The 27,599-nt window shown below is 48.1% G+C and overlaps 1 protein-coding gene and 1 long non-coding RNA gene across 3 annotated transcripts; one reads left to right on the top strand and one right to left on the bottom strand.

The window, feature by feature from the left end:
- Positions 1–246: 246 nt before the first annotated feature.
- SOD1 (superoxide dismutase 1) lies at positions 247–5,683 on the bottom strand. Its single transcript, XM_055801110.1, has 5 exons — positions 5,489–5,683; positions 4,650–4,743; positions 4,092–4,161; positions 1,747–1,861; positions 247–831 (listed from the first exon to the last, which is right to left on the bottom strand). The coding sequence occupies exons 1-5, from the start codon at positions 5,561–5,563 to the stop codon at positions 721–723; spliced, it is 465 nt and encodes a 154-aa protein (XP_055657085.1). The 5' UTR covers positions 5,564–5,683; the 3' UTR covers positions 247–720.
- On the top strand, positions 5,586–16,685 carry LOC114013002 (uncharacterized). Of its 2 annotated transcripts, none has more exons than XR_008746730.1 (3): positions 5,586–5,692; positions 12,767–12,996; positions 15,956–16,685. It is a non-coding gene; the product is annotated as an uncharacterized LOC114013002 (long non-coding RNA). The 2 variants fall into 2 exon arrangements; XR_003555821.2 differs by lacking the exon at positions 5,586–5,692 and adding an exon at positions 12,558–12,685.
- Positions 16,686–27,599: the final 10,914 nt, after the last annotated feature.

The following is a 27,599-nucleotide window of genomic DNA, read 5'->3' as shown; positions in this document are numbered from 1 at the left end:
GCAAAAAGTTGTCCTTGGGCACATAAACCCCCAGTTGTAACATGCAGAGTGTCAGGTCTCCATCACAGGAAAACACACGGCAACACAAATAAGAAAAAATGATTGAGTTCAGGTCTTAATTGTTCCAGGGTTACTGGCTGGAAGCAATTTGGTGGATGCTGTTGGTGTCATAGCAAATTAACTACCAACAAGGGTGGGTTGTTTTGGTGTTTTTTTTTTTTTTTTATAGACAGCAAGACCAAGGTGTATTTGCCCAGCAAGTTTTATTACATGAGTTTGAAACCTACAAATGCTGCAACTGTGCCAGGAGGAAGCCCTGATACAAACGGTACCTACTGCTCTTGGGTGAGTAGCCTTGCCAAAGCTCTTCAGGCTAACCCTCCAAATCACACAGTACACTGGAAGTTTTGCTGTTCAGGATGTGACTGCTACTACGCATCTTCCATTACACAGAACAGGGGGGCCAGTGAGTGAAGTTACACTTAATGGTTACAACAGATGCTTTAGCAGACTACAGAGACATTCCATCAGAGTCAGTTTAATTGCAATATACATCATACAAAATTGAGTCTTCACCAGTTTTAAGTAATACTCAGAATGCAGAGTAGTGATGAGATTAAGTGATAAATCTTTTGCTTGCACAAGGACAGGCAAGTACAGCATTTGCCATGAATTACAGCTTATTTGCCACTGTCATCATAAGCATTTCAGGTACAATACTTAGCTCTTCGCTATTCCAATTACACCACAAGCTAAACGAGGTCCAGCATTTCCAGTTAATTTGCTCTCATTATCTCCCCCTCTACCCAGGTCATCACATTTTTCATGGACCTAAAAGAGAATTGGAGATACCTTAATTCATGTTATTGCATAACTAATCAACAGTTCTTCACTACTCACATTAGTAGCAGCAGTGACAAGCAGCATTGCCCTCTACCAGCTGCACATGACAAAACCTATTGTAGTTACACAATGCTGAATGCCAAATTGATACTCATCCCAAAACTTAGGGCTAAGCTTGTCTGAAAAGATTAGTCGCCTTCAGCTGAATTTGCTTGAACAGGAAGTCAAACCCCCACGCTTCACATAGTTACTACTAGTCCAAGAGCGAGCTTGGACATGACATTCCGGTTCACCCTTACGACACAAGGCTGCTGCGTGGCAGGTGCTGGGCCTTGGCCATGTCACCTGCTGTGTTACACTAACATCTCTGCTCCTCGGTCACCAGTCCAAGCCTGGTTCATGCAGGAGCACAGTGATCTCAGCAGACACTAGACTCCCAAGGGAAACAAGACTGGCCAAGTCCACTCAAGCCTGGGCCTCCCTCCTTCCCAAGGAGGCCATGGCAAAGAGCTGCCCCAGCAGCTACCAGACCAGCAATAGCTAACCATGTCCTGCAGTTCCCCTGCCATGCCTTTCAGTGACAAGCCATGCCAGCGCTTGTGCCAGACCACCAGGTACTTCCTCAAAGAAGGTTACTTTAGTCACTCACAGCTGGAGGAGATGAAAGTTAAGTGTACAGGAACATCCTTGGAAGGCAGGCAGAAAATGAAGATCTGATGGCAGTGAGGTGCTGTACTAACACACAGAAGCTAAGGCTTCAAAGAACTCCCCACATTAGAAATTTTACACTACAAGTTCTACAACAGACACCAAGGACTTGCCCCCAGCATCAAAGTGTCTCCACTCAGTCAAGACCACTCTAGAGATCTTTAAAACATCCCAAATAGGCACCAAGACACTTACCACCATGGTACGTCCGATGATGCTATATGGTCCGCTAAGAGAAACAATGGAATCTTGTATTTCCACATCTGCCACTCCTCCTTTAGCAGTCACATTGCCAAGGTCTCCCACGTGCCTACACAAAGATGTAGAGAAACTCACAGAAAACTCAGTTGAATTGAAAGCTTTAAGTGATGGCCTGGACAATACAATACCCCTAGTTATTACACTCAAGTACCCCACCACCTTATCTTAAACAGTATGTATGTCCTCATTTACCACCAATGTTGAACACTTCTGCTGTTTTAACTTAATATTTTAACTTTAGTTCAAGGGATAATTAAAATTCAGTCCTAGGTAGAACCTGAAACTGGAAGGTTAATCCAGCTTTGGGGAAAGGAATGCCATCGCTCCCTAACAAGCCAAGCCTACCCTGCACAACTCCTAGCCAAGAATTCCTCCACCCTGATGGCATCTCCCTCTGCTCAAAAGGAAGTCTCTCAAATTAGGTGAAAACCTTTCCTGCACATACAACATTCAGTGTAAACACTGCCGCTATGCTTAACAGCTTTTAATGTCTATCACAAGTCAGCTACTGCACAAGCTGCCTCAGGCTTTAGGTTGAAATAGGATTAGTAAAAGCAGTTTGTCAAGTGACAGGTCAAAGGGGGATGCATGAAGTGCTAGCTAAGTTCTCATCAGTGCCAGGGATGACCATTCAAGTCTGCCTGGCACCTTCCTATTAACTTGGCATTATACTCTACCACACAGTTTTTAATCAGAGCTAGAGCTCCACCAGGATTTCCCTTAAGAACTGATCCTCAAGCAGTTCCATTTTTCACCGAACTTCTGGATATTCCAGTGTCTTGTTTCCTACATGTCTGCCCCAAACAAAACATTCACTCAGAAGACAAGCTGATGATGTTCTGCAAGATTCTTCAATCCAGACTCAGAACCCTGAATACCAGATTGTTTCTGAAACCCTCCACGCATGCAGGATGACCAGCTCAGCCATCTGAACACTGACTACCAGCTTCTTAGCCAGCATAGAACCGAATTCATATTTTTAACCAAGCCCTATAAAATCAGGTCAAGGGTAGTTTTCCCTTTAGAAACTTGCTTGATTTAAGCTTCCGTCCACTTGTTTCAACTTTACACTGATAAAAGCGTGATCTAGTTCTTAATACTCTCCTAAGGAATTCCCCAGTCTACAGTTGCCTGAGCAGGCAGGTTACACCAGAAGCAGGATTTGACACAGAAGAACCAGCAAAAGCCACAATATTCATGCAGTTTTGACCGCTTCCACTGGAGCAGTTGGCTGCCAGTGAAGCCCGTGAGCACAGCATTTCATGATGCTGTCATCCAGACGGCTGGCTAGCAGCCAGCTTGCTTGCTCTGGCATGCAACCGATCACTCAGGTACAGATTTATCAGTCACAGAAGGTGCAGTTATGGACATAAACATAAGCATTCAAAGACTAATCACAATCCCAAGATGGTCCCAGTGCTAGTCCAGACCCTACCTTGCAGAAGACCAGCACTTTTACACTTGCTCCTAGCTCTGCTTGCCACCAGACTGGCCTTCAGCTCTTGTGCAGCCCCCTCCCAGTCTCCAAACCCAGCCAGCATTCTATTGAAACCACTTGCTCTGATACCAGATCTCAAACATACCTTCAGGAAACCCTTGCAACTGGACTATAGAAGCTGCTTCCAGGAGAAGAACTAGGTCTCAGCTCCCACACCAGACCCTGTACACAGAGTACACAGCACACAGAGCTCCTGAGGAGTACACACTGTAGACAGTACGATACCTAACCAAACAGGCTAAGAACAGCCCAGTACATCCAATAAGAAGCCACTGTGCCTGCGCACACCTTTATATTCATCTTGCAGTCTCCCCTGAAGCCTCAGCACCTTCCACTGACAACCCTGATCTGCCATACAACAAGCCTGCATACAGCTCAACAACTGAAGTTTAAGGCCCCTGTTGTCAAAAATGTCCCCAAAACAGAAGCAAATAACCAATGAACAAGAGGCTTTACCACATGAATCCCCTACACTCACATCCTGAGGAACTTTCACCCAGTAAAAGCCTTTATTTCTTCTTCTCCTCAAGCTATGATAAAACCAAGAATGTCCCAAAGACTACATTTTACCCATACTCCTGGAAGCAAGGTATGTAATAAATTGCTGTACAGTGATCAGAACTCTTGTTAAGTGACCCTAGAAGTCCTGCAGGAATTACCAGTTTTCTTCTGGTATTGTCCTAGCACGATTCATGAAGTGGCCTCCCAAGCACAAAGTAGCACTCTGATGGCTGCTGCACCAAGTAAGTACACAGTAAGAGGCCAGCCACATTAAACTCACCTTTCTGCATCCTTTGGTCCACCATGCTGCTTGCCTTCAGGATTGAAGTGAGAACCTGCACTGGTACACCCTAAAACAGAACACAGCCATCAAAAGCAGGGTTTTCTGCAGTAGCCCATTTAAATCTGTTGCTTATACGCTACACCAAGGTAGTCATCGTGTATTAGTGACTTCATTTCCTTCTGGCTAATGAAATCGCCACCCTCCTGTCAGACCTTCTACTGATCCTCTGGAGGAAAGTTACCTACTACAGACTTAGAAGTTCAATAAAGTAAGATTACTCCTTCTAGAACACTCTAGGCACAGCTGAAAGCTTTCTTATTTCTTAAGACTAGCTTCTCAGAGTATTTAGGTTAGTGCTTTGTATGTGCCATGTTTAACACCAGCCTAAACATGTTTAAAGTATTAAATGAGAAGCAATTCCTTAGGAAGTGCCATCATTTCTTAACACAGATTTGCAATCGTGAGACCCAAGTTGCTGCTGCAACAAAAAAAGAAGCTCTTTAAAGCTGAGCAATCACATTACAGTTGTAACTCAAGCTTGGATAGACAGCTTACCATTTGTATTGTCACCAAATTCATGGACATGGAAGCCATGGTCTCCATCAGTCAAGCCACTGATTCTTCCAGTAATTTTTACTGGTCCATTACCCTTTAACAGAAATAATTTATCATCACCAAAATGACTGTAGCGTTAAAAGGCCTTGTGTCAAATGCAGCTTCCTGGTCAACAGAAAGCACTAGAAACTCCACTACAAGTTCAGCTACCAAAACATGAACAATTATCTTACATTAACTGATTCTACATGCCACTACAGTATTTCACAGAACGTTCTCGTGTGTTTAGCCACCTAAAATATATTCTTCCTGTTATGCAGCAAGACGCAAAAGGCGTGCCTTTATTATCAGATTGCTTGCTTTTGAGAGCGATCACATGCTTCCATTTGAAAGCACAAGTAACCCTGAAGCCGTTCCTCTCTTACAGACACATCCACGCTGTGCGCAGCCCCAACTTTTACTCAAAACAAAGCGTTCAAAACGGCGCTGCGCACGCAGTAGCCGGAGCTCCCCGAAGCCCCACTCCGGCAGCAGGAACAAGCCCCGCAGCACGACAGCGGCGGCCCCGAGCAGGGCAGCAGGCCAGGCCCGCGCCGCTCCGGGGCGCCCCGCACCGGGTGGGCCCAGCGCCGCGCCCGCCGCCCGCTCCCTCCCGCCGCCGGGCCGCGCCGCAGCCGCCGCGGTTCCAGCCAGGCCCGCCCAGCGCCCCCCCCGCAGGCGGCGGGGAGCAGGGGAGGGCAGAGCCACGCCGCCCGCCCCGCACAGTGACTCAGCACCGCGGCCGGGAGAGCCCCCTGCGGGGTGCGGAGCGCCGGGGTCGCGCCGCCGCCAGCCCTTGCCTGCTGCTGGAAGTGGATGACGCCCTGCACGGGGCCGTCCCCCTTCATCACGCACACGGCCTTCAGCGTCGCCATGTTCCCGCAGCGGCCGGAGAGCGGCGGATAGCCAGGCCCCGCGCCCCGCACCCAGCACCCGACGACTAGAGGTCGGCCCCTCCCGCCGCTCTTATATAAGGCGGGCCGTCAGCGCCGCGGCCAATGGCGGTACGCTCGCGGCGCTCCTCGCGCAGTCATTACGCGGGGTTCGGCCAATCGACGGCCAGGCGCGGGCGCGCGCCACTCAGCGGCACCCGCCCCCCGAGCCCACGGCCCCGCGCGGCGGGGGCGTTGTGTAACGGTGCCGGCGGGGGCGGGGCTGGGCGCCGGGGGGAGGGGTCAGGCCCCGCGCCGTGCCCGGCTCTGCGTGCTCTCCGGAGAGCGTGAGGGAATCGGTTCCCGCGTGTGACATCGTGGTGGCACTTGGGCCCTGAGGAGGCCCTGGGCTTTAAACGGTTTCGCTTTAAGGCTTTCCCTGACGGATCGCCGGGCTGCAGTGCCTGCGCGTTCTAATGGCGCAGGCTCCAGTCAGGCGTGCAACTGTTCCGTCAGGCGTGCGCTGCAGTGGCGCAGGCAGAGGCAGCGGCAGGGTTGTTTTCCTTTTCTGCAAACGTTATTCTCGTAGTAGCTGCATCTTTCCCCCTCCCCTGGAGGCTATTTTCGGTGTTACTGAGGTGCGTCACATCACAAACCCTCAGCCAGACTTGGCACGCGGCTTTGAAGTCCCCTCTGAGCAGCTCTGCGTTCCGAAATAGTTGCCCTGCCCCAAGATGTTTTGTACAAAACCCAGCAGAAGTGCAACCTGAAGCTGGTGTGACTCGGTCGCTGACCTTCCTTAGGAGATGCCGCTGCACGTGGCGTGGCCACAGCAGCCGGTGGGTGTGCAGCGCAGGGCTCCGCTCCAGGTGGGAAGCACCTCGGTGTAGCCCTGGATCGCTCCTGGCCTGAGAGATGGAGGGCACAGGTGGCAAAATAGGTTCTCTCCATGCTGGTAGCACTGGCAAACCTTAGGCTCCAACGGAAGGTTCTCACCAGACTTGGGGAGCGTAGAGCTTTGTGGTTCCATTCAAAGGCTGGCAACCTTGGAGCATTCAAAGAATGGAAGATTACATTCAATTCATTCCTTTCGCAAACCCATGTTGTTTTTCTGCTGCATTATTGGTGGAGAAGTTAAATCAGAAGCACAATATGATTTTACAGTACCTGGGACTTTCGGTAATCTGATTGAAGTATATGTCTGAACAATAAAGTAAGATGAATAATATGAATGATATAATAATATATTAATAAATATAATTATATATGCACAATGAAGTAATATGCCTGAACTACAAATTACTTAAAGCCCAGGTGGTTTTAAATCGCATGGTTGAGGATGCCATAAGGTCAGGGAAGGACGTACAAGGTTTGTTCCACGCATCAGACTTGGCCATGACACCTGAGTCATGGCTCAGGTGACATGACTGAAACAAACAGGGACTTGTTTGCATAAATGGTCTATTTCTCTGCTTGGGAAAGAAGAAGCACAGAAGAAAACCCACATAAATACATGGAGACTGTTTCTCTGAGAGACAGACAAAGAGCTGTAGTTTAATCACAGAAAGAAGTTGTGAGAGGAGCGTGAGGCAGCTTCCTATCTAGGAGGCATCTTGGCACCGTGAGTTCAAACTCCCTGGAGTTTTGTTCCTGACGTGCCTGGAGAGAAGAGACTCTGTAAATTAGTTGTGAGGAAACAGGTCTGTGTTCATGGCTCATGCAGCACCCTGAGTGCTTGATAGATTAAGAGGAAATATTTCAGTGCCCTCGAGGTGAATCTTGTTTGATTTAAAGTGGTTTGTAGACTTGGAGGGATAGTAGTGACTCATTTCATCTTTGGCTTCCCGTACCACTATCTTTACTTGTTCAGTGCCCTTCCATAAAGAGGGGCATCTTCAGTGCTATGTTACAGTGCTTTCTCTTATTTTTAGGCCTGTCTCCAAATCTGCCTATGTTTTTATCAGAGAGGCTTATTCCTTCCTTCCTGGAAGTAAGTTTTCAAGATCTGCCCTTCTTCATGCCTCTACATGAATGTAGGACAAACAGGTGGATAAGACCCAGGTGTGTCAGGCTTCTTAATATGTGAAGCGAAACAATCTGATGTAATGATTTCAGAGATTTATCACATTAGGCATCAATGTCAGGTTACCCGTGAAGGCACCCTAAGGTGCCCAGTGCCCTAGTTAGGCAGAATGCAACTAACAGAGCTGATATGCGAAGACACACCACGGTGAAGAGATCAATGGTGGGAGGCTAAAGGAGAGATGTGAATTTCAAGGACTAATTTACAGGAGTTTGGATGGTGCATGCCGAAAGAGATCAGTAATCTTATATAGGTCATGGCCTCACCCTTTGGAGTGTTTTCTATTACTCTTTTCTTTCACGAGTACAATAGCAATACAAAAGTATTAGTTTACAGGGATACCCTTTCATATAAGCCTTATACAAGGAGCCAGGGAAATGTTTTTGGTTTGTTTTGTTTTCTCCCACATACTTCCTTTTAACTCATTTGTGAAAAAAAATTACCCCAAAGAAGCTGAACAGGGTGTTCAGTAGCAATGCTTTATTTTTTATTTAAAGTATCAGAGTCAAAGCGGAAAGGAAAAAATAAAATGTGCGAGGTGGGATTACAGACTTTGATAGTAGGAACTACGGTAGGGCAGAGGATCTGGCAGGCGTGAGAAAGAGTGGCATCTCTTGCAACTCTCGCACCTCTTGTTTGACATCCCTCTTTGCCCCGTACCCTGGTTTTGCCATCCCAACTTGGAAGAAGCCTAGAGCTTGGGCCTAGCTACACCTTTGTAGGTAAACTGGTGATGAAGTGGGCTGATCTGAAGCCCAGAGGGCTGAAACACACTCTGGAGGGACACACTTAAGGCTGGGTGGACACACAGCTTTGTCTGTTCGCTCTGCTCTGTAGTTGCCTGCAAAGAATATCTGTTACAGTAGGGGAATGAAGGAGTTTCTAGTGTTGATCAAAAGGGTTGCTCTCACTGCATAAGGGTAGACAGGGATCTCTGAAGAACTAAGGTACGAGATGTCTTGGGTTACATCCTGATTTGCCAAGTTAAAGGGCAAATGAAATAGTTACTGTGATGTAGGTTAACAGAAGTTTATGTAGACAGCTAGTGAACTTCAAAGTGTGCAAAAGTAACAAAAAATTCCAGACCCTTATGTACTATAAAAATATGGCGCATATCAAGCATAAAGCCCACGTTAACATGCTTTCTGATCAAGATTTTATATGGATTGAAAAATTAGAGGGAATTTTGAGGGCTGTGCTTCCCATGGCAACCATACCTCTGGTGCCTTGTGCAAATATATAGTATTTTCTATTTGTGATGACTCTTCTGGAAAAATACAGAGTGAAACCAAGATTGCAACAGTAAACATCAAATTGCCTGAGCTTGTGTGCATAGGCTCTCACTCATCAAGATCACTGTCTGCAAATCTGCATTAATGTAATTTTTAATGTTTACTCTCTACATTAAGAAAAGTAAACAGGAACAACATGAATTTTTAATAATAATCCTTCCTATAGGCCAGTTATGTCCTTGGATGTGTGTCTCTGGAGGAGAGACTGCTGGTGAGCTAAGTACAGGTGTGCTCTTCCATCCCGGCTGGGCTGGATCAGGAGCCCCTCCTACTGCTCCTGGAGCAGATCTTTGGCTAGTCTTAACCCATTTTTCCCACTCAGCAGCTGAGTAACCCCTGCTATACAAAGGTGCTTCCCAGCGCGGGAATGGACAGGTTGCACAGTCTTGTCATCTGGAGCTTCTCTGTGGAAAGGTGGGAGCTGCATTTCCAATATTAGTGTGACCTTGCGTTGTGGCAGCATAGAAGACTTGCTGCATTTGTGAGTCACCTAATGCACAGAGAACACAATATATGCCTGTTTGTGCAGGCTTGCTCGGTAAGGAGAGCGCTGCACCACATGTAGGTTATTGTTCTGTATTTTGGATGGTCTGGAAGAGGCTTGTGGGTTGTTTTGGTTTTTTTCCTTTGGAATCCCACAGTCTAGATGCTGGAATCTCCTAGTGTCTAATATTTTGTCACTGGACTCAGCCATCCATACATCAGTGTCTAGCACCATCTGAGATACTCCAGACTATCTCTTCTGGCCTCCAGCTGCTACAGAAGGGATCCTGGAACTGCTGTTTCCTACCTGCCAGCCCCCTGTGCACCCCTGAAGGCGCTGTGTGGCATCCCAAACAGCACTAGATACCTATGCTGAGAAACCAAAACAAACCCCAAGCCCTTGTGTTGTCCTGGGCAAGACGTTGTGTGTCATTAAAGTCTTTCCCTTTGATTACACATGGGTAATGACACTTCCCTGCCTCTAAGGGATGCTGGGAGAGGTAATTAACTGAGTTTATGTTTGTATAGCATTTTGAAGATGAAATGTTATTTCACTAGAAAATTTGTGATGGTGGCTCCCTAGTGGAAAGCCTGCTGTTCCAATTAAGAGGTAGTGGTGCTGATAGCCAAAGTATTCATGTAATTAAAATAATGTCAGCTGGAAAGCCTTTACATGGAACACACAAGATTAAAAATAACATTCACTCTTAACAGCTGAACTGAGCTGATCTGTCTGCTGCAACTCCCTCATCCTCAACTGCTTGACAAACTGAGTAAACTTGAAACATGAGAATCAAAGGAGAGGTTGTGTAAATGTTGATGAAGACCTTTGTACCCAGCACGGGGCTTGCAGCCGCAAGTTACTACAACCCTTCTAGAGCACTGGTACTATTCAAGGTCTGTCCACTGTTGTGGGTTTTTTTTGTTGTTGTTTGTCTGTTAATGTTCACCAAGGGCTGGACTTTAAATATTTCATGCAGTGCCCAAAGTCTGTGCATGTTACTCCAGTGTGTATTTCTAGTGAATTCAAAGGATCATACAGGTCTCCTGCTGGAGCATGTATGGAGGTCTGCAGCAGGCGCTCTGTGAAAGCAGGGCAAACCCCATGCTTAACATCCCTTCTCACCCATGCATCCTCATAGGGGCACACTCTGAACGAACTGGGCAGTAGGTGCCTGGACAGGGCAGGAGCAGTCACAGGAGAGGGTGCTCCTGGCAGTGCCTGCTGCCAGGGACATTTCAGACCGGATTCATAGCAGCTGCTAGTGCTGCACTAAAATGCTGACAATTTTTTAATTATATTAGTAAGGCTATGATATTGTTTACCTCTGTCTCCCTGAAAGAGCAGAAGTAGCTTTTAAGAGAAACCGTAGCCTCCTACTACTATTAGAGTAGTTTCTGCTCAGAAGGCTGTGTGACCTTTGGCTAAAAAACATCCCAAGAAAACAAGGAATTCCTGCCAGGGATAGCTGGTTCTACAGCACCCTGCTCAGAGCTCACAGGCTTGAGCTCCCACATGCTCAGCAGCCATTGAGCGAGTTTCCCCACTGAAACAGCCGAACAAGCTGGAACTGGGAGCACAAAACAGCTAACAGTGACTGGCAGGACCGTCATGTGCAAGACAGGACGGATGCACACATGAATTCCGGGGATTTTCTGGTGTTTGCAGAAAAAATAATTTGCTGAAGTCTTTATGGGAGCTGATTCTACAGCACAAAGTGATGATTGCAATCAACCTGAATTGCGGGGAAACCTAGCTGAAGTTTAAAAGAGCTTTTAAAGTGTTAGCTAGATGGTTGGTTTTTTTTACTTGGTTTGAATAATTTATAAAAAGTTCAAAAGACTATTTTGGTTAAAGTAATGAAAAGCCTAACTGGAGGCCTTACTCTTCCGCACGTACCTATTTTAAACTAGTGTTGCTCCATCAGCCTCAGTGCATAGGCTCCCCGTCTTGAGCAGTTTATTTGCCCACTTGGATAACAGGCAGAGAAGCACAACCACAACCAGCAGCCACAGAAAACGGCTGCCCTGTGTGCACCCCACCAGGGCGATGGATTCCTCTCCTCTGGCCGCGGCAGCCCCCGCAGCCCCAGCATTGCGGCCAGCGCTTATCGGGCAATTGCACTCTCAGGAGGAAAATGGGTGTGCACACGTTTGAAGGTGCTCGGTGGTGTCTGGCCAGGCTGCTTCTGCAGGGAGCAGAACTGCACTACAGAGCAAAGTACATTTTGGGGTACTGGTGATTAAGGATTGTGTAATGAAAAGGTGAAAATACTAGCTTTGAAACCGATCAAAAGAATGAACATTGTCCAGAAAGCTCATCTGAAAGATTTTTTTAAATTAGAAACTGTCAAAATATTTATGTGTTCAGGAATGTCATTTTGTTTGCTAAAAGGCACCGAAATGAATGCAACCAAAACACTGTGTGTATGTATATAAATATATACTAGGAAAATATATTTAAAATATCACCTAGGGTGAAAATCAATAAAGTTCATAGAAAGCCTGTACCTTTTCATGCATTTTATGTATGTTATATATAATAACCTAATAAAGATTTCATTCACAGAGGAGAAAAAGAAAAGCTTATTCTTAGACTTTTAGCTAGGTTTTTTGTAAAAATCCTTATAGTTTAATTAAACTTTTAATGTCACTCGATATATAAGTTGCTTTGCAAATACTAACCCACATAAGCATACGCCAGAGGTAACTCCCCATGCAGTTTCATTGCGATATACTTTACTGCACTTCCTGATACAAACTGTTCTGCGCTCTCTCTCACTCTTTCTTCAATATTTACCACATTTACATGTTAGTAGTCCAGCAGGTGTCAGTACACTAAAGGATGAGGTGGTTTGTATTTTTTTTTTTTCACTTAACTCAGCTGTGTTGGGTAATCCTGGAGATACAATCATTTGATTCACTACAAAACCACACTGAAAATGCTAATTACTGTGCAATTAAAAAATATCTATGTGATACAACAGGGTAAACTATCCCATTTCTGCACTGGAAAATCAAGATTGCCAAAGAGAATATATCTAGGCAGGCCTCCAGAATAACAAAGTTGTGGGTTTATTTGGATTTTTAAACACGTGATTCCTTCTTTGGGGACAGGAGTGGTTGGGAAGTGGCCGAGTTCTTTCATGAGCAAGAAGCAGAACTCAGCTTGGGTTTGTACAGCTGTCAGTGAAACGAGGCTTCTGGGTGCTCTTTTAATGTAAGCAATTAATAAGTGGGAATGCAGCTGCAAAACGCATTAGCCAGGTATTCTAATACAATTTCCATAGTACCGCATAATTAATATTTGTGACCACTTGACATTTCTTATGCAATTTTTTTTCATAGGTCAGCAGACGTCTCCAGCCTTGCCAAAAGGACGAAGTGCACCACAGGAGAAAGCCTGCAGACTTTGCACCCAGTGTGCATGCTGGGAACCATCATCCCTCTGGGTCTGTACGATCTGGAATGCCTTCATAAAACGCGGCCAGAGCAGATGCAAGTTCTTGGTCAGAACTCAGGCACTGTGACTGTTGGTTTTGGTGGACAGAAGAAGAAGTCCCCTTGCACATTCACTTGTAAGTGTCAAGAGACTTCTAAAAGCCTGCGTGTAGGTCTCTGCCAGGGCCAAGCATTGTTGCTGTTCTGGAACAGGCTGTGGCATCCACTGAAACCTGCGTCTGCACTGAACCCTGTCCAGCCCTGTTGGCATGCTCTCCAGCTTGTCAGTGCCGGGGACTCCAAATGGGCACATGGGCCTGGTGTGACAGTCCCCGTACCTTTCCAGAACTAGAGTAATTTAAACCTCCTAATGGTCCCTGGCAGGCAGCCCACCACGTCACATGCCTGCAAACTGCTTCGCTGTGCCAGTCCGTCCACAGCTGTGGAGGAAGATGAGGTTATGGGGCCCAGCTGCTGGAGAGCAGCACCGCTTCCTGACTTAAAGCATAGTTATTTCCTAGTCCGGTTCTGTCACTATGATCCAGGCTAATTTGCACACTTTTAATAGCAGGAATTTTCTATTTGGGATCACTGTGCCATCATGTGCTTAAGGAGCAGCTCCACATGCAATTATGCTGGGAGGTCTGAGGGACAACAGCAACCTTTGCTCAGGGCAGACTGGGGAGCTTCTCAGGGCAGGCAGGCTGCAGCGCAGCCCCCACCACGGAGTGGTGGTCTAGAGACAGCTCTCTAGACCCAGATCCACACCATGAATGTTCACTGCAGCCTCAGCTGGCACTCCTCTGGTGAATAACCGGGTCAGTTAGCTTCCACGGAATAATTAATCTGCCTTTTTTACAGCAAATCCCAGCTGCCACCAGTGAGTGCTGACTGTGGCATTGGGATCTGGGCATGCACCAGAGGCGCTCCTTGTAGGAACAAGCTATCCTGCAGAGATGTAACAATCAACAGCAGCCCATTCACTTTAGGGTGTGGAAGGTCACTTCCATGGCAGTAGCTCTGGATATGCAATTTTCATTACCTCTGGGCCCCTCTCTCATTTCAGCAACGGGTGGGCATTGCCCTCTGGCAGCCCTACCTTCTGGCAGTGCCTGGCACCCACCAACTGGGGTTACCGCAGCTCGGAGCTGGCAAGTACCTTGAAGCACCTGCCATCAGGAAGCATGCAAAGCCATCTGCTGCCCAGTTTCCCCTGGAGCTGTTGGCTTTTAGTGACATCCTGAGCATCATAACTGTATTCTGGAGAAACAGCAATCACAGCAGCTATTCCTGGGTACTGTGGGGACACTGGTCTTCACCCTGCCGTCTGTGGGAGGAGCAATCACTGCCACCGTGGTGCCATTGCTCCACCATGCTGTGGGAACTTCCAGCAGGGGCAATTCATCGTTCACAACCATGTCAGCCATGTGCACAATGCCCTTGTGTTTCTGGTCAACATCCCTGTCATGATCTTGGTTACGACTGATCTCTGTGGTGGAGACAGCACCCGTGCAGAGTTTTCAGGTCATATATCCCAGCTGTTCCTGGCTCTGAGTAGCTGAGGGCCTGCAGGTGGTACCTCTGAGATGGTTTGTTGCCAGCACAGAAGACATTATTTGGATGCCCAGGGCCTGCTGTATGCCTGGGGATAGTGGGGAAGCCTTTAGCCTACCTGTTCAGGTCCATGTGTAGAGCACGGCACCAGCCCACAAAAGCTCCCATCACGGAAAGATCGCCTCTGTGCTGGTCAGAGAGTCATGCCCCTTATCCCCCCAGATACCATCTCTGCTTTGGTTTGACCCTCAGGTCACCCCCTTTGTGGGACCCTCAGGTCCTCTCTCTTTTAATTCACCACGTAGCTTCTTTACAGAGTTTTCTCATTGCTCTTACCTCAGCAGCCTCTGCACACCGGACTCCTCTGTGCCTGTGAGAGCAGGCAGCAGTCTGGTTGTCCAGGCAGTCCAGGCCAGGATTCCTCACCCCTGTGGGGCATGAAAAATAAGTTTTCTGTCTGAAAGCAGAATAATTCCCCACACCGGACCACCTTTCTGCTTTCTTCCCTCTCTCTGAAAGCAGGGGATGGTGTCCTCTAGTGCTCTGCTAAGAGCCCGCTGCAGGTCCCCTGCACAAATGCTTGAGTGGGTGCACAGACATGTCCTGGCCAGGTTTCGTGGTCCTGCAGCTCTGCCTGCTCTGTCTCAGCAGAAGTAGGAGCAGACCACCGCCGGATGCAGGATGCAGATAACTGTGATTTGTCTGTGGTTGCAGTTAGCTAACTGGGACATTACAGGATGTAGCAGTATGTGCTGGGCTAATCTCTCTAGTACAAGCTGTTGCAACTACTACTGCTTTCTCCTTGCCTCCTGCTATCTGACACTGAACGTTGCTGTTGCACCTAGCAGTTTTATAGGGGCTACATGAACTACATAGGGGCAACAGTGTGTGACTGTGTCACACACCGTCACAGAAACAGAAGGTCAGTTTTGCTCTGCAGCCCAAATTCACTTCAATTCACTTTAATGCATTTCCCCCACGTCTCTTGGATGAAGGTAGAAGGGCAGGACAGCTTATTGCATCAGGTGCACGAAGACAGATCAGATACAAACTAAGCAGCATGTAGAACATTGATGGGGATTACTTCACAGAGACTAAATATTTTCTGAAGAAAAAAGAAGTGGGTAAGGAAAAATGTGGTTAGAACAAGCTAGATAAAACAAATGTGTGCTTTCTTACATTTTTTTCAGTATAAGCCTGGGCTCTGACTGGCACACTTATACTGTGCAAAAGAATACTGTGTGAACGATTGCAAACAGCACTGGGAGAATAGTTTAAAGTTAATGTTTGTTCCATTCAGGTCACGGTTTATTAGCAGTGGCAGGTGTGTTAGTGTCTGCCAGCCACTGGATGGCATTAGTGGTCCAGGTTTTGTTTGACAGACTCCACTTCCCCCAGTACTTGGGACTCTTCATTTGCTAAAATACTGGAAAAATTCATAGTAGCTAGAAATCCTCACCCGGCACGTTGGTTATTTTATACATACACACGACTGCCTTTGCCTTCTCTCATGTGAATTTTACCATTTTCATTCTTCTTTAGGAAATACAGAGGTGAGAGAAGAAATTCCTGCTGCACCTTACAAACCATCAGACTCACCAGCAGCTTTCCTGAAATGGCCACTGACCTTCTGCAGCCCACCTCATCTCATTTTTGGGGACTTGATTTTTAGCGGTGTTGAGTTCAGGCTGCTCAGTTGAACCAGCATGGAGCCAGTTGCTGGTGTCAGCAGGCCCTGGGACACTAGCTCTTCAGAGAAAGTCCTCTGCGGGCAACCCCTGCACCTGTCTGAAAGGCATTCAGATCTGGGGATTGTGAGAAACCGAAGCCCAGCTGAGCCAGACAAGGTTCTATAAAATAAGCTTCATTCCCCCGTTGGTGCATAGATCAGTCCATTTCAATTAAAACAGGGGCTAAAAGGAACATTTTGAGACAATGGTCCTTGCTCCATTAAACAAGAACTGTTGTGGTAGGCCCCTTATTGTCCTTCTCCCAGTATACCCCTTTGACCACCCAACATGCTTCGTTTCTAATCCAGCTTTATACAGATTCCAGCTTCAGGCCATCGGTCTGAAAAAAGCAGGACTTGGCTAAGACCTAATAGTCTGTTGGATATTCTTGATAACGTTGAGATTTGTGGGTGAGGGGTCTAAGGAAGCAGAAGGAAGAAATGATGTAGGCTTATCAGGTCACCAAAAATAAATCTGCCCTTTTAAAATTAGGTTTGTAATTTGGAAACTTTGATGAATCTTTGGCTGTGTGACAATATAAACTGCGGGGGAAAAAATCTCCTTCCTTATCTCGCAGTGCCTGGGGAGGATACCTGATAGTTTTCCGGAAGAGAGAATCTGTCTCACAAGGGTTGAAAACAACTAGTCTGAAAAGAGATCAGAAAGCCTTCATGTTTGTACAAATGATTGCTCTAATTCCTCTGGGGACACAGAGGACAGCTTTATATGGCATCTTACATCAGACTGTAACAAAACTAAGGGGCATAAGGATGTGCTTGCAGGGGGAAAGAAAGCATCCATTGCAGAACATGCAACCAGTCTGTCATGTTCACATGGTCTGTCTGGGGAAAAAGGATTTTAAAGTGGATGGCACAGAGATACTTTGTGAATTTTCTATTATTGCAATAATCATGTAATGTCAGCCGCTTCAGTAAAAATGGCAGGGTGCGATCTCTTGCCCTTTGGAAATACACAGGACCTCACCAGGACAGCAGGAAGTGGGGAACCTAGCAACTCCATGAAACAGAACCCCCCGTGTATGCATGGGACGGGAACACCGATTTAGGCAACACCTGACTCCTCCAACATACCATTCCCTGGTTACACAGACCACCAAACAATTCACCTTGCTTCAAAAATGAGAGCAAAATACTGAGGACATAGATGAGCTAATCTCATAACACAATTTAGTAACAGAAGGGTGCAGGGGCAGTGCTGGCACTCATTTAACATTGCTGGGGCTGAATCCCATGAGGACCCTCCAAGCCTTTTTCCTCCCCCTCTCCCTTCACTCACACAAACCCTGCAAGAGCAGTGCTTATGGCTGGTCATATGTACGGTGCTTGGCACAGAGCCATTTTGTTCCCTCCACTTCCAGCACAGACACAGTTTGTCCGTGTAGACAGAAAAAACCAAACATCTGTCACGGAGAAGCCATTTGCTGGAATCAGAGGGTAGAGTGACTTATTACCTGCATTAGCCTGACAGGGTTGAGTTATGGGAGGACAGCAAAAGCACTTGTGTAAATAGAAATAATGGAACTAATAAACACAAATCAATAGGCACATGTGTTCAGCAACACCTAATGCCCTCTGGTCCCCTCTGAGGTGGTATCTAACATCCATCACAGCAGGCAAGGGTAAGATGGATGGGTATCTCTCAGCCCAGCCGGTTCTGGAGTCCTGAGCTGCCCAAGACTGTACCAGCAAACTGCTTACATCAAAGCATGTCAGAGGACAGAGCATGTCCAAGCAGTAAACTCAGCAAAGCCAGAACTCACAAAAGTCAAGGGGTTGTTTAAAACTGTCCCATCTTAACATCATCCTGGAGGATGCATCTCCAGAGAAGCTAACTTGGAGTCTGGTTTCACCTGCTTTCTGCTTTTTCCTCCAAGTCTTACAGCACATATTCTGGCTTGTGAAAGTCCTTCCAGGGTAGCACTTTTGTCCCTAGCTCCTCAAGAAGACAGAAGGTGTGTCTACACTTGCTGAGTAGGGGAGGACCAGGGAGTAAGTTCAAGGACTGGATTCATAATTACCTGCACTGAGTAATTATTGTGTCAATGTTTTAGATCATTTCGTTAGCCCTCCCAAGGTACATGTGCAAACAGAGCAGGCTAGCCCATAGCCATCCATGGGGATGTGCTGTTCAGCTGCTAAGCTGGGAATCAATCCTTGCTCTTCTTCCATCCAGCAGCACAAACATAGCCCAAGGTGGCAGCGAAGACCTTCCTCCCTTCCAGGGCTGGAGCCACCCGTGCAGTGGTTGTGGTGGGTTGTCCTGGCACTGAGACATGACACAAGTCAAAGTCTCTGCTACGGGGTCAGAGCAGCAGTTCTCTTTCAAGTCCCTATAAACCATAATATCTTCTCTCCTCCTGTCAGCACATGCTCAAAGCTGAGTTAGCAATAGGGAAACAGCTTGGTGCTTTCCCACAGTGGCCGAGTCACCAATTTAGGTGAGACACATATGCAAGGAGTTGTCTCTTCTGTCACCTCATCCTTCACTCTCCAGCGCATATGAACCATATCTCACAGCCATTTCAAGACCATATCCTTCTGAAGGAACTACTATAGGTGTGCATGCCTGGGCCAACTGCTTAAAGCATGTGGTGTCTGATCTGCCCAACCACTGTTAATCTGTGTCTTAAACTGTGGTAGGAGAATCCATGTTCTTGGCTGACTTTAGAAAGTGCCATGAAAAACAATAGTGTTACACCAGGGATGCTTGGGCACCACAGCAGGAGTAAAAATGACACAGGTTTGCACTATCTGATTAATTGGTATATTTTGAGAAAAGATGGTGACCCCATCAGCAGCTACCTACAGAAGCAATGATGCTAAGCGTGGCTTAAAAATATAGAAAATATTGAAGGGAAGCTCAATGATCTGCCCCCTGTGCCCCACACTCTCCCCCCAGTTCCTGCTGTCCTTCCCCACTCACACCTATATGCATTTAGCAGAAAATGTGTGGTCTGTAGCAACTCCGAGCACCGTGTTTGCTCTCCGTACTGTCATCTCCAAAGGACCAGGTTGCTGGGAATGGTCCCCATTGCTTTCCTCCCCAGGGCAAGGACAGCTTGGGCAGGCCATGCTCTAACCCACTGTTAAATTAAAGTTCACTCTCCTCTGGCTTTAATATTTCAAATGAATTATTCAAAAAGTCTGCAGGCACAATCACCTTTTCATAAGGAGTAGGTAATCAGGAAAACATTAATATTTGAGGAAGAAAATGTCCAGGCTAATGATTTAGACAGAAAGGGCAGGGTTACTCTCTCCCATGCCTTTTTATAAGCAGCTGTGTGCCTCCTTACATCTCACTGTATTAGAATCGTTGAACCATTTAGGTTGGAAAAGACCTTTATGATCATTGAGTCCAACCATTAACCTAGCATCGCCAAGTCTAGCACTAAACCATGTCCCTAAGTGCCACATCTACACATCTTTTAAATACCTTCAGGAATGGTGACTCAACCACTGGGCACACTGTTCCGATGCTTCACAACCCTTTCAGTGAAGCAATTTTTCCTAAAATCCAATCTAAACCTCCCCTGGCACAACTTGAGGCCATTTCCTCTTGCCCTATCCCTTGGTACCTGGGAGAAGAGACCAACACCCACCTCACCATAACCTCCTCTCAGGTAGTTGTAGAGAGCGATAAGGTCTCCCCTGAGCATCCTCCTCTCCAGGCTGAACACCCCCAGCTCCCTCAGCCGCTCCTCATAAGCCTTGTGCTCCAGACCCTTCGCCAGCTGCGTTGCCCGTCTCTGGACACGCTCCAGCCCCTCAGTGTCTTTCCTGCAGTGAGGGGCCCAACCCTGCACACGGCATTCCAGCTGCGGCCTCACTGGTGCCGAGTGCAGGGGGATGGCCACTGCCCTCGTCCTGCTGGCCACGCTGTGTGGGTACAAGCCAGGATGCTGCTGGCCTTCTGGGCCACCGGGGCACACTGCTGGCTCGTGTCCAGCTGGCTGTGGACCAGCACCCCCAGGGCCTTTTCTGCCAGGCAGCTTCCCAGCCACTCTGTAGCGCTGTGTGCGGGTTTTGTGACCCAAGTGCAGGACCCGGCACTTCTCCTTGTTGAACCTTGTACAATTGGCCTCAGCCCATCGATCCAGCCTGTCCAGACCCCTCTGCAGAGCCTTCCTACCCTCAAGCAGATCAACACTCCTGCCCGACTTGGTGTCATCTGCAAAGTTACTGAGGGTGCACTCGATCCCCTCATCCAGATCATTGATAAAGGTATTAAACAGGACTGGCCCCAGTACTGAGCCCTGAGCCTCCAGCTGGATGTAACCCCACCCAGCCCCACTCTTTGGGCTTGACCATCCAGCCAGCTTTTTCCCCAGCACAGAGTGCACCCATCCAAGCCATGAGCAGCCAGTTTCTCCAGCAGAATGCTGTGGGAGATGGTGTCAAAGGCTTTGCTAAGGTCCTGGTAGACATCACCCACAGCCTTCCCCTCATCCACTAAGTGAGTCATCTTGTGATTGAAGGAGATCAGGTTTGTCAAGCAGGACCTGCCCTTCGCAACCCCATGCTGGCTGGGCCTGATCCCCGGGTTGTTCTGTTTGTGCCGTGTGATGGCACTCAGGATGATCTGCTCCATAACGTTCCCTGGCACCAAAGCCAGGCTGACAGGTCTGTACCCCCCCGAATCCTCCTTCCTGCCATTCTTGTAGATGGCTGTCATGCTGGCTAACCTCCAGTCAACTGGGACCTCCCCGGTGAGCCAGGACTGATGATAGATGATTGAAAGTGGCTCAGTGAGCACTTCCACCAGCTCCCCCAGTACCATTGGGTGGATCCCATCTGGCCCCACAGACTTGTGTGGTCTAAGTGGTGCAGCAGGTCACTGACCATTTCCCCTTGGATTATGGGGGCTTCAATCTCCTCCCCATCCCTGTCTTCCAGCTCAGGGGGCTGGGCACCCAGAGAACAACTGGTCTTATGGTTAAAGACTGAGGCAAAGAAGGCATGAAGTACCTCAGCCTTTTCCTCAGACTTTGTCACTATGCTTCTCTCCCTGCCGCATCCAGTGAAGGATGGAGATTCTCCTTAGCCCTCCTTTTGTTGCTAATGTATTTATAGAAATATTTTTTATTGCTTTTTACTGCAGTAGCCAGATTAAGTTCTAGCTGGGCTTTGGCCCTTCTAATTTTCTCCCTGCATAACCTCGTGACATCCTTGTGGTCCTCCTGAGTTGCCTGCCCCTTCTTCCAAAGGTCACAGACTCTCCTTTTTTCCCTGAGTCCCAGCCAAAGCTCTCTGTTCAGCCAGGCTGGTCATCTTCCCTGCTGGCTCGTCTTTTGGCACATGGGGACGGCCTGATCCTGTGCCTTTAGGATTTCCTTCTTGAAGAATGTTCATCCCTCCTGGACCCCATGGCCCTTCAGACCTGCCTCCCAAGGGACTCTCAACCAGACAACAGGCCAGAGTCCGCCCTCTGGAAATCCAAGGTAGCCATTCTGCTGACCTCCTCCTTACTTCTCCAGGAATCAAAAACTTGATCATTTCATGATCGCTATGCCCAAGTTGGCCTCCAACCATCACGTCACCCACAAATCCTTCTCTGTTCACAAACAGCGGGTCCAGCGGGCACCTTCCCTAGTTGCCCCACTGTCTGTCTGTGTCAGGGAGTTACCTGCCACACACTCCAGGAACCTCCGAGGCTGTTCCCTCTCTGCTGTGTTGTATTTCCAGTGGACACCTGGTAAGTTCAAGTCCCCCATGATCACAAAGGCTAGAGACTGTGAAACTTCCCCCAGCTGCTTATAGAACATTTTGGCTGTTTCTTCATCCTGGTTGGGTGGTCTATAACAGGTATCTGCCTTGTTGGCCTTCCCCCTGATTCTTACTTATAAACACTCAACCCTATCATCACCATCATTAAGCTCTAGGCAATCACAACACTCCCTAACTGTCCTGGTTTCAGCTGGGATAGAGTTAATTTTCTTCCTGGAGGCTAGTCCAGTGCTGTGCTTTGGATTTGGTGTGGGCACAGTGTGGTCAGGGACTTTTTGGTTTCTCAGGCCTTGCTGGCTGGAGAGCTGGAGGGGCACAGGAGCTGGGAGGGGACACAGCCAGGACAGCTGACCTGAACTAGCCAGAGAGGTGTTCCGTACCATACAACGTCATGCTCAGTATATAAACTGGTGTGTGTGTGTGGCCGGGGCTGCTGATCATTGGTTGGGGACTGGCTGGGCACCAGTCAGCGGGTGGTGAGCAGCTGTATGGTGCGTCATTAGTTTTCTTTTCTCCTTTCCCTTCGGATTTCATTCCTCTCTCCTTCTCATTATAATTATTTTATAACTATATATACACACATAGTTATTATTGTTGTTGTTGTTTTGGTTTTTTGTTTTATTTTATTTCAGTTACTAAATTGTTCTTACCTTAACCCTCGAGTTTTCCATTCCTTTCCAATTCTCCTCCCCATCCCTCTGGGTGAGGGGGAGTGAGCAAGTGGCTGCCACACTAACATACAAGGCTCCTCCACCACCTCCCCTTCCTTGTCCATCCCTTCTGAAGAGTTTATAGCCATCCATTGCAGCACTCCAGTTGCGCGAGTCATCCCACCTTGTTTCCATGATAGCAACTAGGTCATAGCTTTCCTGCTGTGCAACGGCTCCCAGCGTCTCCTGTGTGCTGCCCGTGCTCCTTGCATTGGTGTAGATGCACTTCAGCTGGGCTAGTGATCCAGCCGACTTTTCACGGAGGGAAGCTGTAATTCCTACACAACTACTCTCCGGCCTTTCCGTGGTTTCTAACACATCAACAACCCTTGCATCTTTGCTGCCATATCGATCTCCATCTCCTACCTCCACTGAGGTGGCAGAGTGAAGGACCTCACTAGCACACCATCCCTCAAGCGTTGGTGTGCTGCCCCCAGGCTTAACTCTAGCAAGACTGGTTTTATCCCTTTCCCCCTTCAAATCTAGTTTAAAGCTCTTTCAGTGAGCCCTGCTAACTCCTGTGCAAAGACCCTTTTCCCCCTTTGAGACAGGTGTACCCTATCTGTCACCAGCAGGCCCGGTGTTGTGTGAACCAGCCCATGATCAAAAAACCCAAAATTCTGCTGGTGACGCCAGGCTCAGAGCCAGGTGTTGATCCGCTGGCTCCTCTTGTTTCTTCCTTCATCATTCCCTGCAGCTGGAAGGAAAGCAGGGAACACTACTTGTGCTCCTAGTCCCTTAAGCGGTCATCCCAAAGCCCTGAAGTCTCTCTTGGTTGCCCAGGTAGGTCCTGAGACATTGTGGGGTAAAGTACGATTAATTCTCCAGATATATGCTTGGGCTGTAAGTTTGCCTCAAAAAGGTAAATTGATTCGACATCACTGGGGACAGAAGGCTTGAAGGTTTGTGTGAGGCTTGCTGCACCCTGCTTACCCTCAAGCAGTGCGGCTGCCTGCCCCTTTCCCCTGTTCTGCCAGCACGTTTCCCCAGGTAGCCCTTTCAGAAGACAGGACAGCAGGCAAGTCCAATGGACTGCAAAGCTACATCCGTAAGTGTTGCTCCGGGAGTATGTTCCTGCAAATCTCCATGCTGCTCAGAGTCAGCTTTTGCAATCAGCAAAACAAATTACGAAGAGCTGTGCTGAACGCTCCCTGCAGGCGAGTGCCCCGCTGCTGGGGCACACGAGCTCGGAGCACACAAGTTGAAATCATCTCCCCGCACAGCCAGGGCTGAGGCGTGCCCAGCTTTAACCAAGTCCACCCAGGGAAGGTCACAAGGCCAGGCGTGCAGCCGCCAGAACTCAGCACAACAAACCATGCACAGGGCAAGCTTATAACGGTCTGCGCCAAGGCCAGGACCACCACGTCCCCATGGTTATCAGTGTCCAGGTTCATCAGATGAACACAAAAGTGGTGGTGCTTACCTGCTGCAAGGAAGCCATCTGATGGCAACACTGCCCCCCAGGTCACGTCTCAGTCCTTGTCCTCCCGTGCTCTTGGGGGGACTTTTAAGCTGTGCCCTTTCTCCGCCAGGGCTTTGTGCCTGACTAAGGTGCTGATGGGCAGCCTCCAGCTCTGCATGGTTGATTGCTACTTGCTTGCCCCTCATCATGCTCGTCTGGCATGGGGGCAGCAGGCCTGCGGCTGCTGCCCCTCTCCTTGCACTGGGGAGCAAGGTGAGACACCTTATCGATCCACCACTCAGGCTGTAAGGGGAAATACAGTCCTGTAGCACGAGCCAACGTTCATTTAAGTTTTACATGCCATGTATCTGCTCTCCAGATAGTAATAGCGTGATGCATGGCCTCTGCTGAGGACTGAGTGAAACCTGTAGGCTGTATAAATCCTACACAACTCTCCAAAGGGGTTCAACGATACGTGGGCCCCTGCTGAGCCTCTACCAAGGGGCAAGTTTCACACGATGCCAGTTGTGGGACCAGCAGTCTTTCAGTCACCTGAACCAAGTACTACTCGAGTTTTTCCTGTGACTCCAGTCACTGTAGGAGGAATAACTCACCTAGAGGAGAAGAAGGAGCGATGGGGAGAAGAAAAAGAGGCAGGGAGGTTATGGGGCACTACAGTAATGGAAGATACAGAAGCGAGAGGTGCTGGAGGGGTAATTTTTCCCTGTTAGTACCACCAGATGCTGCTGCAGAGCTAGCCGTCAGAAGCGCTGAAGGCTACGTCTGTAGGAGCCCACATACTTACAAGCTGAGTAATACCATTTTCGAGATAAAATTACTTTTAAACATCCATTCTTATTACTCATACAGGTATTTCTTAGACATCATCTCTGCAGAACGCCAGTGCCTGTCCTGAATTACTCAGCCAAGGTCTTCCCTAGGCCTCCCCATAAGGTGGATTACTGCACGGCACCGGCTACAAAACTTGCTATCGTGCATCCCCAACCACCAAAGCAGTCAGGGGTGCAGCACGCACATACATGCCCCAGAATGTCCACACCGTTCAGTGCACTGCTGTCCTTGAAGAAATTACATAGGGGAACCAGGCAACCACTAGTCACCAGCGTTGTGGTGGCTCCTACAAACATCCCACAGAGAAAGATGCTCCAAACTGAAAATGGGGGAGGGCGGGGGCATTTTGCATAAAACATACTCTCAGAGGAACAAAACACCTTCAAAAGGTGAATCTGGAATTATTGAACCTACTGTCTAAAAATACATCTCAGATATCAAGAAGATACTAACTTTTAAGATATATTATAGATGCTCCCCTCCTAGTAGTCCCCCTGTATTCCACAAGCAATACTACCTACCTCTGCTACCTGTCTCCCTTGTGAGCACTTCATAAGTTCTGACTAAACTTGTTCTGAAATTGTCCATCTGATTAAAATAATCCAATTAAGCCCAGAACAACTCATCTCAATCTGTTCTTAACATGAGGGTTGCTGTTTCTGTTTGGGAAGTGAGGAGAGGCTTGTGTGCCTGAAGGCTCCTGTATCTCAACAGTATCAATGGAGCTAGTGAAAAATCCACCACCCACCCAACACCAAGCCAAACTGCCTGTCCCTGCAAACACCTGATTTGTGGGCTTAGGCTATGCCTTTCTCAATGGCAATGACACCTCAAGTGTCTTCTGGCTGCTCTCTACTTTCCCCAGCCAGCCCTACCTTCACCATCTCCTTTTGCTCACTGACACCACCATTCATGGCACTACTTTCTGTACTCTATACATTATAGCCAGACCAGTATAATAGCAATCCGCTAGGGGAAGGTTCTCCTTTACATTTTGCTTGTACCAGCACCCACCTGTACATCCTTCCAGCCTGCTCAGGGAGCTAGACCAAGAGAAAGCTGTCGCCTTGGTTTTAGAGAGTTGATTTTTGGGTGACTGAACTTGCTCATTGCAGGTTCAAATTGTGCAAGGCAAGCAGTGAGGGAACAGGACTAGCACTGCCCCTTTGCACTGTCATTTGCTGTCAGGGGTGGCTTAGATGTAGTATCAAGCTGCATCCCAAGAGAAGAAGTGAAATTGGTTAAACGGCCTGGAGGTGCCACAGAAATCTGTGTTCTCAGCCTGTGTCTCCTGATGGCAAAGCCTGCTGTGTCTCTGGCAGTCTGTCTTACAAGGCTGCCACTTATACGGGGTATCTTTCATGTCAGCACTCCCCTTGCATCTAGCTTTCAAAATTTTGGTTATTTCTATCCTCTTAAAGTGCATCCTTGAAGTTTCAGGCAGCACTGGTGCCCCCTATGAAATTGTCACTCACGCACTCAGCACAGCTGTCTCTTGCTGTTTTATCCCACGCGTCCGTGCTAGTGTGTTTGCAGATGGAAGGGTAGAAGAGAAGATTGCTGCCACAAAGCGTGCCATTCCTGTCCTTCCCTCTGCTGAACTTCCTGGGTTCCTTGTCGTTCTTTTCACAAAGGCAAAAGCCAGACCAAAGCGTGCTGGGATTTTAGTGAGGTGGTTGCAAGGGCAAATGTCCCCTTTGGGATTTAGTTAAGGATAGTAAATGATTTTCTGTCTGTGACCTACATCAGGGCTTAGGCCAGGTTTCAAGTAGTAAAAGCCTAATGCAGTAACACAGATTTTGCTTAGGCTTACATGTGTGGGTTAAGCTAATCTAACCAGAGACAAATATTTTCAGTGACGGTCCTTCCCTCCCTCCCCCCCCCCCGCCCCCCCCCCCCCCCCCCCAAGGCTTTTCAGTAATGTATTCTTTATCCATAAATTGATGTCAGCGATCAGCTGAAATCTGGTCCGCTGAGGGCTGATGGGGTCCATCTGTCAGAGAATGGGAAAAGAATGGGAAAAGCCTTTTCAGCAATAGCCAGCCAAGCTGGTGAAGAGGGCTTTAAACTGAAGTTGCCGGAAGGGAGGAACTTCAGTCCACCCCACTCCTACCAGTTTGGTGCCAGTGCCGGCAATAGATGCCCAGAGCCTGGAGTGGCGTTGCAGGTCAGCAGGTGAGCACCTGAAGAGCAGCAGAAAGGGATTCCAGCCACTCCAGCCAGTAAGTCAGCTTCATCGAGGACCCAACTTAAATGCCGCTATGCAAACTAGCATGGGGAATAAACATGAGGAGTTAAACACATGCACACGCCTGCAGGCCTGCGATCTTACTGGCATCACGGAGATGTGGTGGGATGGCTTCTGTGACTGGAGTGTTGGGATGGAAAGATGCAGGCTCTTTAGGAAGGACAAGGCAAGGGAGACAAGGAGAGGGGGTCACCCTCTGTGCCAGTGACCAGGTGGAGGCATGGAGCTATTCCGGGGGATGGATGAGGAGCTGACCAAGAGGTTATGGATCAGGATTAAAGGGAGGGCAGAGACAGTTGACATTATAGTGAGGGGATGCTACAGGCCATCTGACCAGGAACACTGAGTGGATGAGGCCCTCTGTAGACACATAGGAGCAAGCCTTATGTTCACAATCCTTGGTGCTCATGGGGGACTTGAACCAGCTCAATATCTGTTAAAGGGACAACACAGCAGGGCATAAGCAATCCAGGAGGTTTCTGGAATGTGTTGATGATTAC

The sequence above is a fragment of the Falco peregrinus genome, chromosome 4 (genome assembly GCF_023634155.1).
Source record: "Falco peregrinus isolate bFalPer1 chromosome 4, bFalPer1.pri, whole genome shotgun sequence".
NCBI classification, from domain to species: domain Eukaryota; kingdom Metazoa; phylum Chordata; class Aves; order Falconiformes; family Falconidae; genus Falco; species Falco peregrinus.
The sequence above is the reverse complement of the archived record's forward strand: the minus strand, read 5'-3'. Positions and strand labels throughout refer to the sequence as shown.

Bases quoted from the DNA above. Each gene is read 5' to 3' on its own strand.
- SOD1 (XM_055801110.1), bottom strand. From the start codon at position 5,563: ATGGCGACGCTGAAGGCCGTGTGCGTGATGAAGGGGGACGGCCCCGTG. The intron at 4,162-4,649 runs GTAAGCTGTCTA...GTTCTGTTTTAG, and splicing joins ATTTGGTGACAATACAAATG to GGTGTACCAGTGCAGGTTCT. The intron at 832-1,746 runs GTAAGTGTCTTG...ATTCTCTTTTAG, and splicing joins TCATCGGACGTACCATGGTG to GTCCATGAAAAATGTGATGA.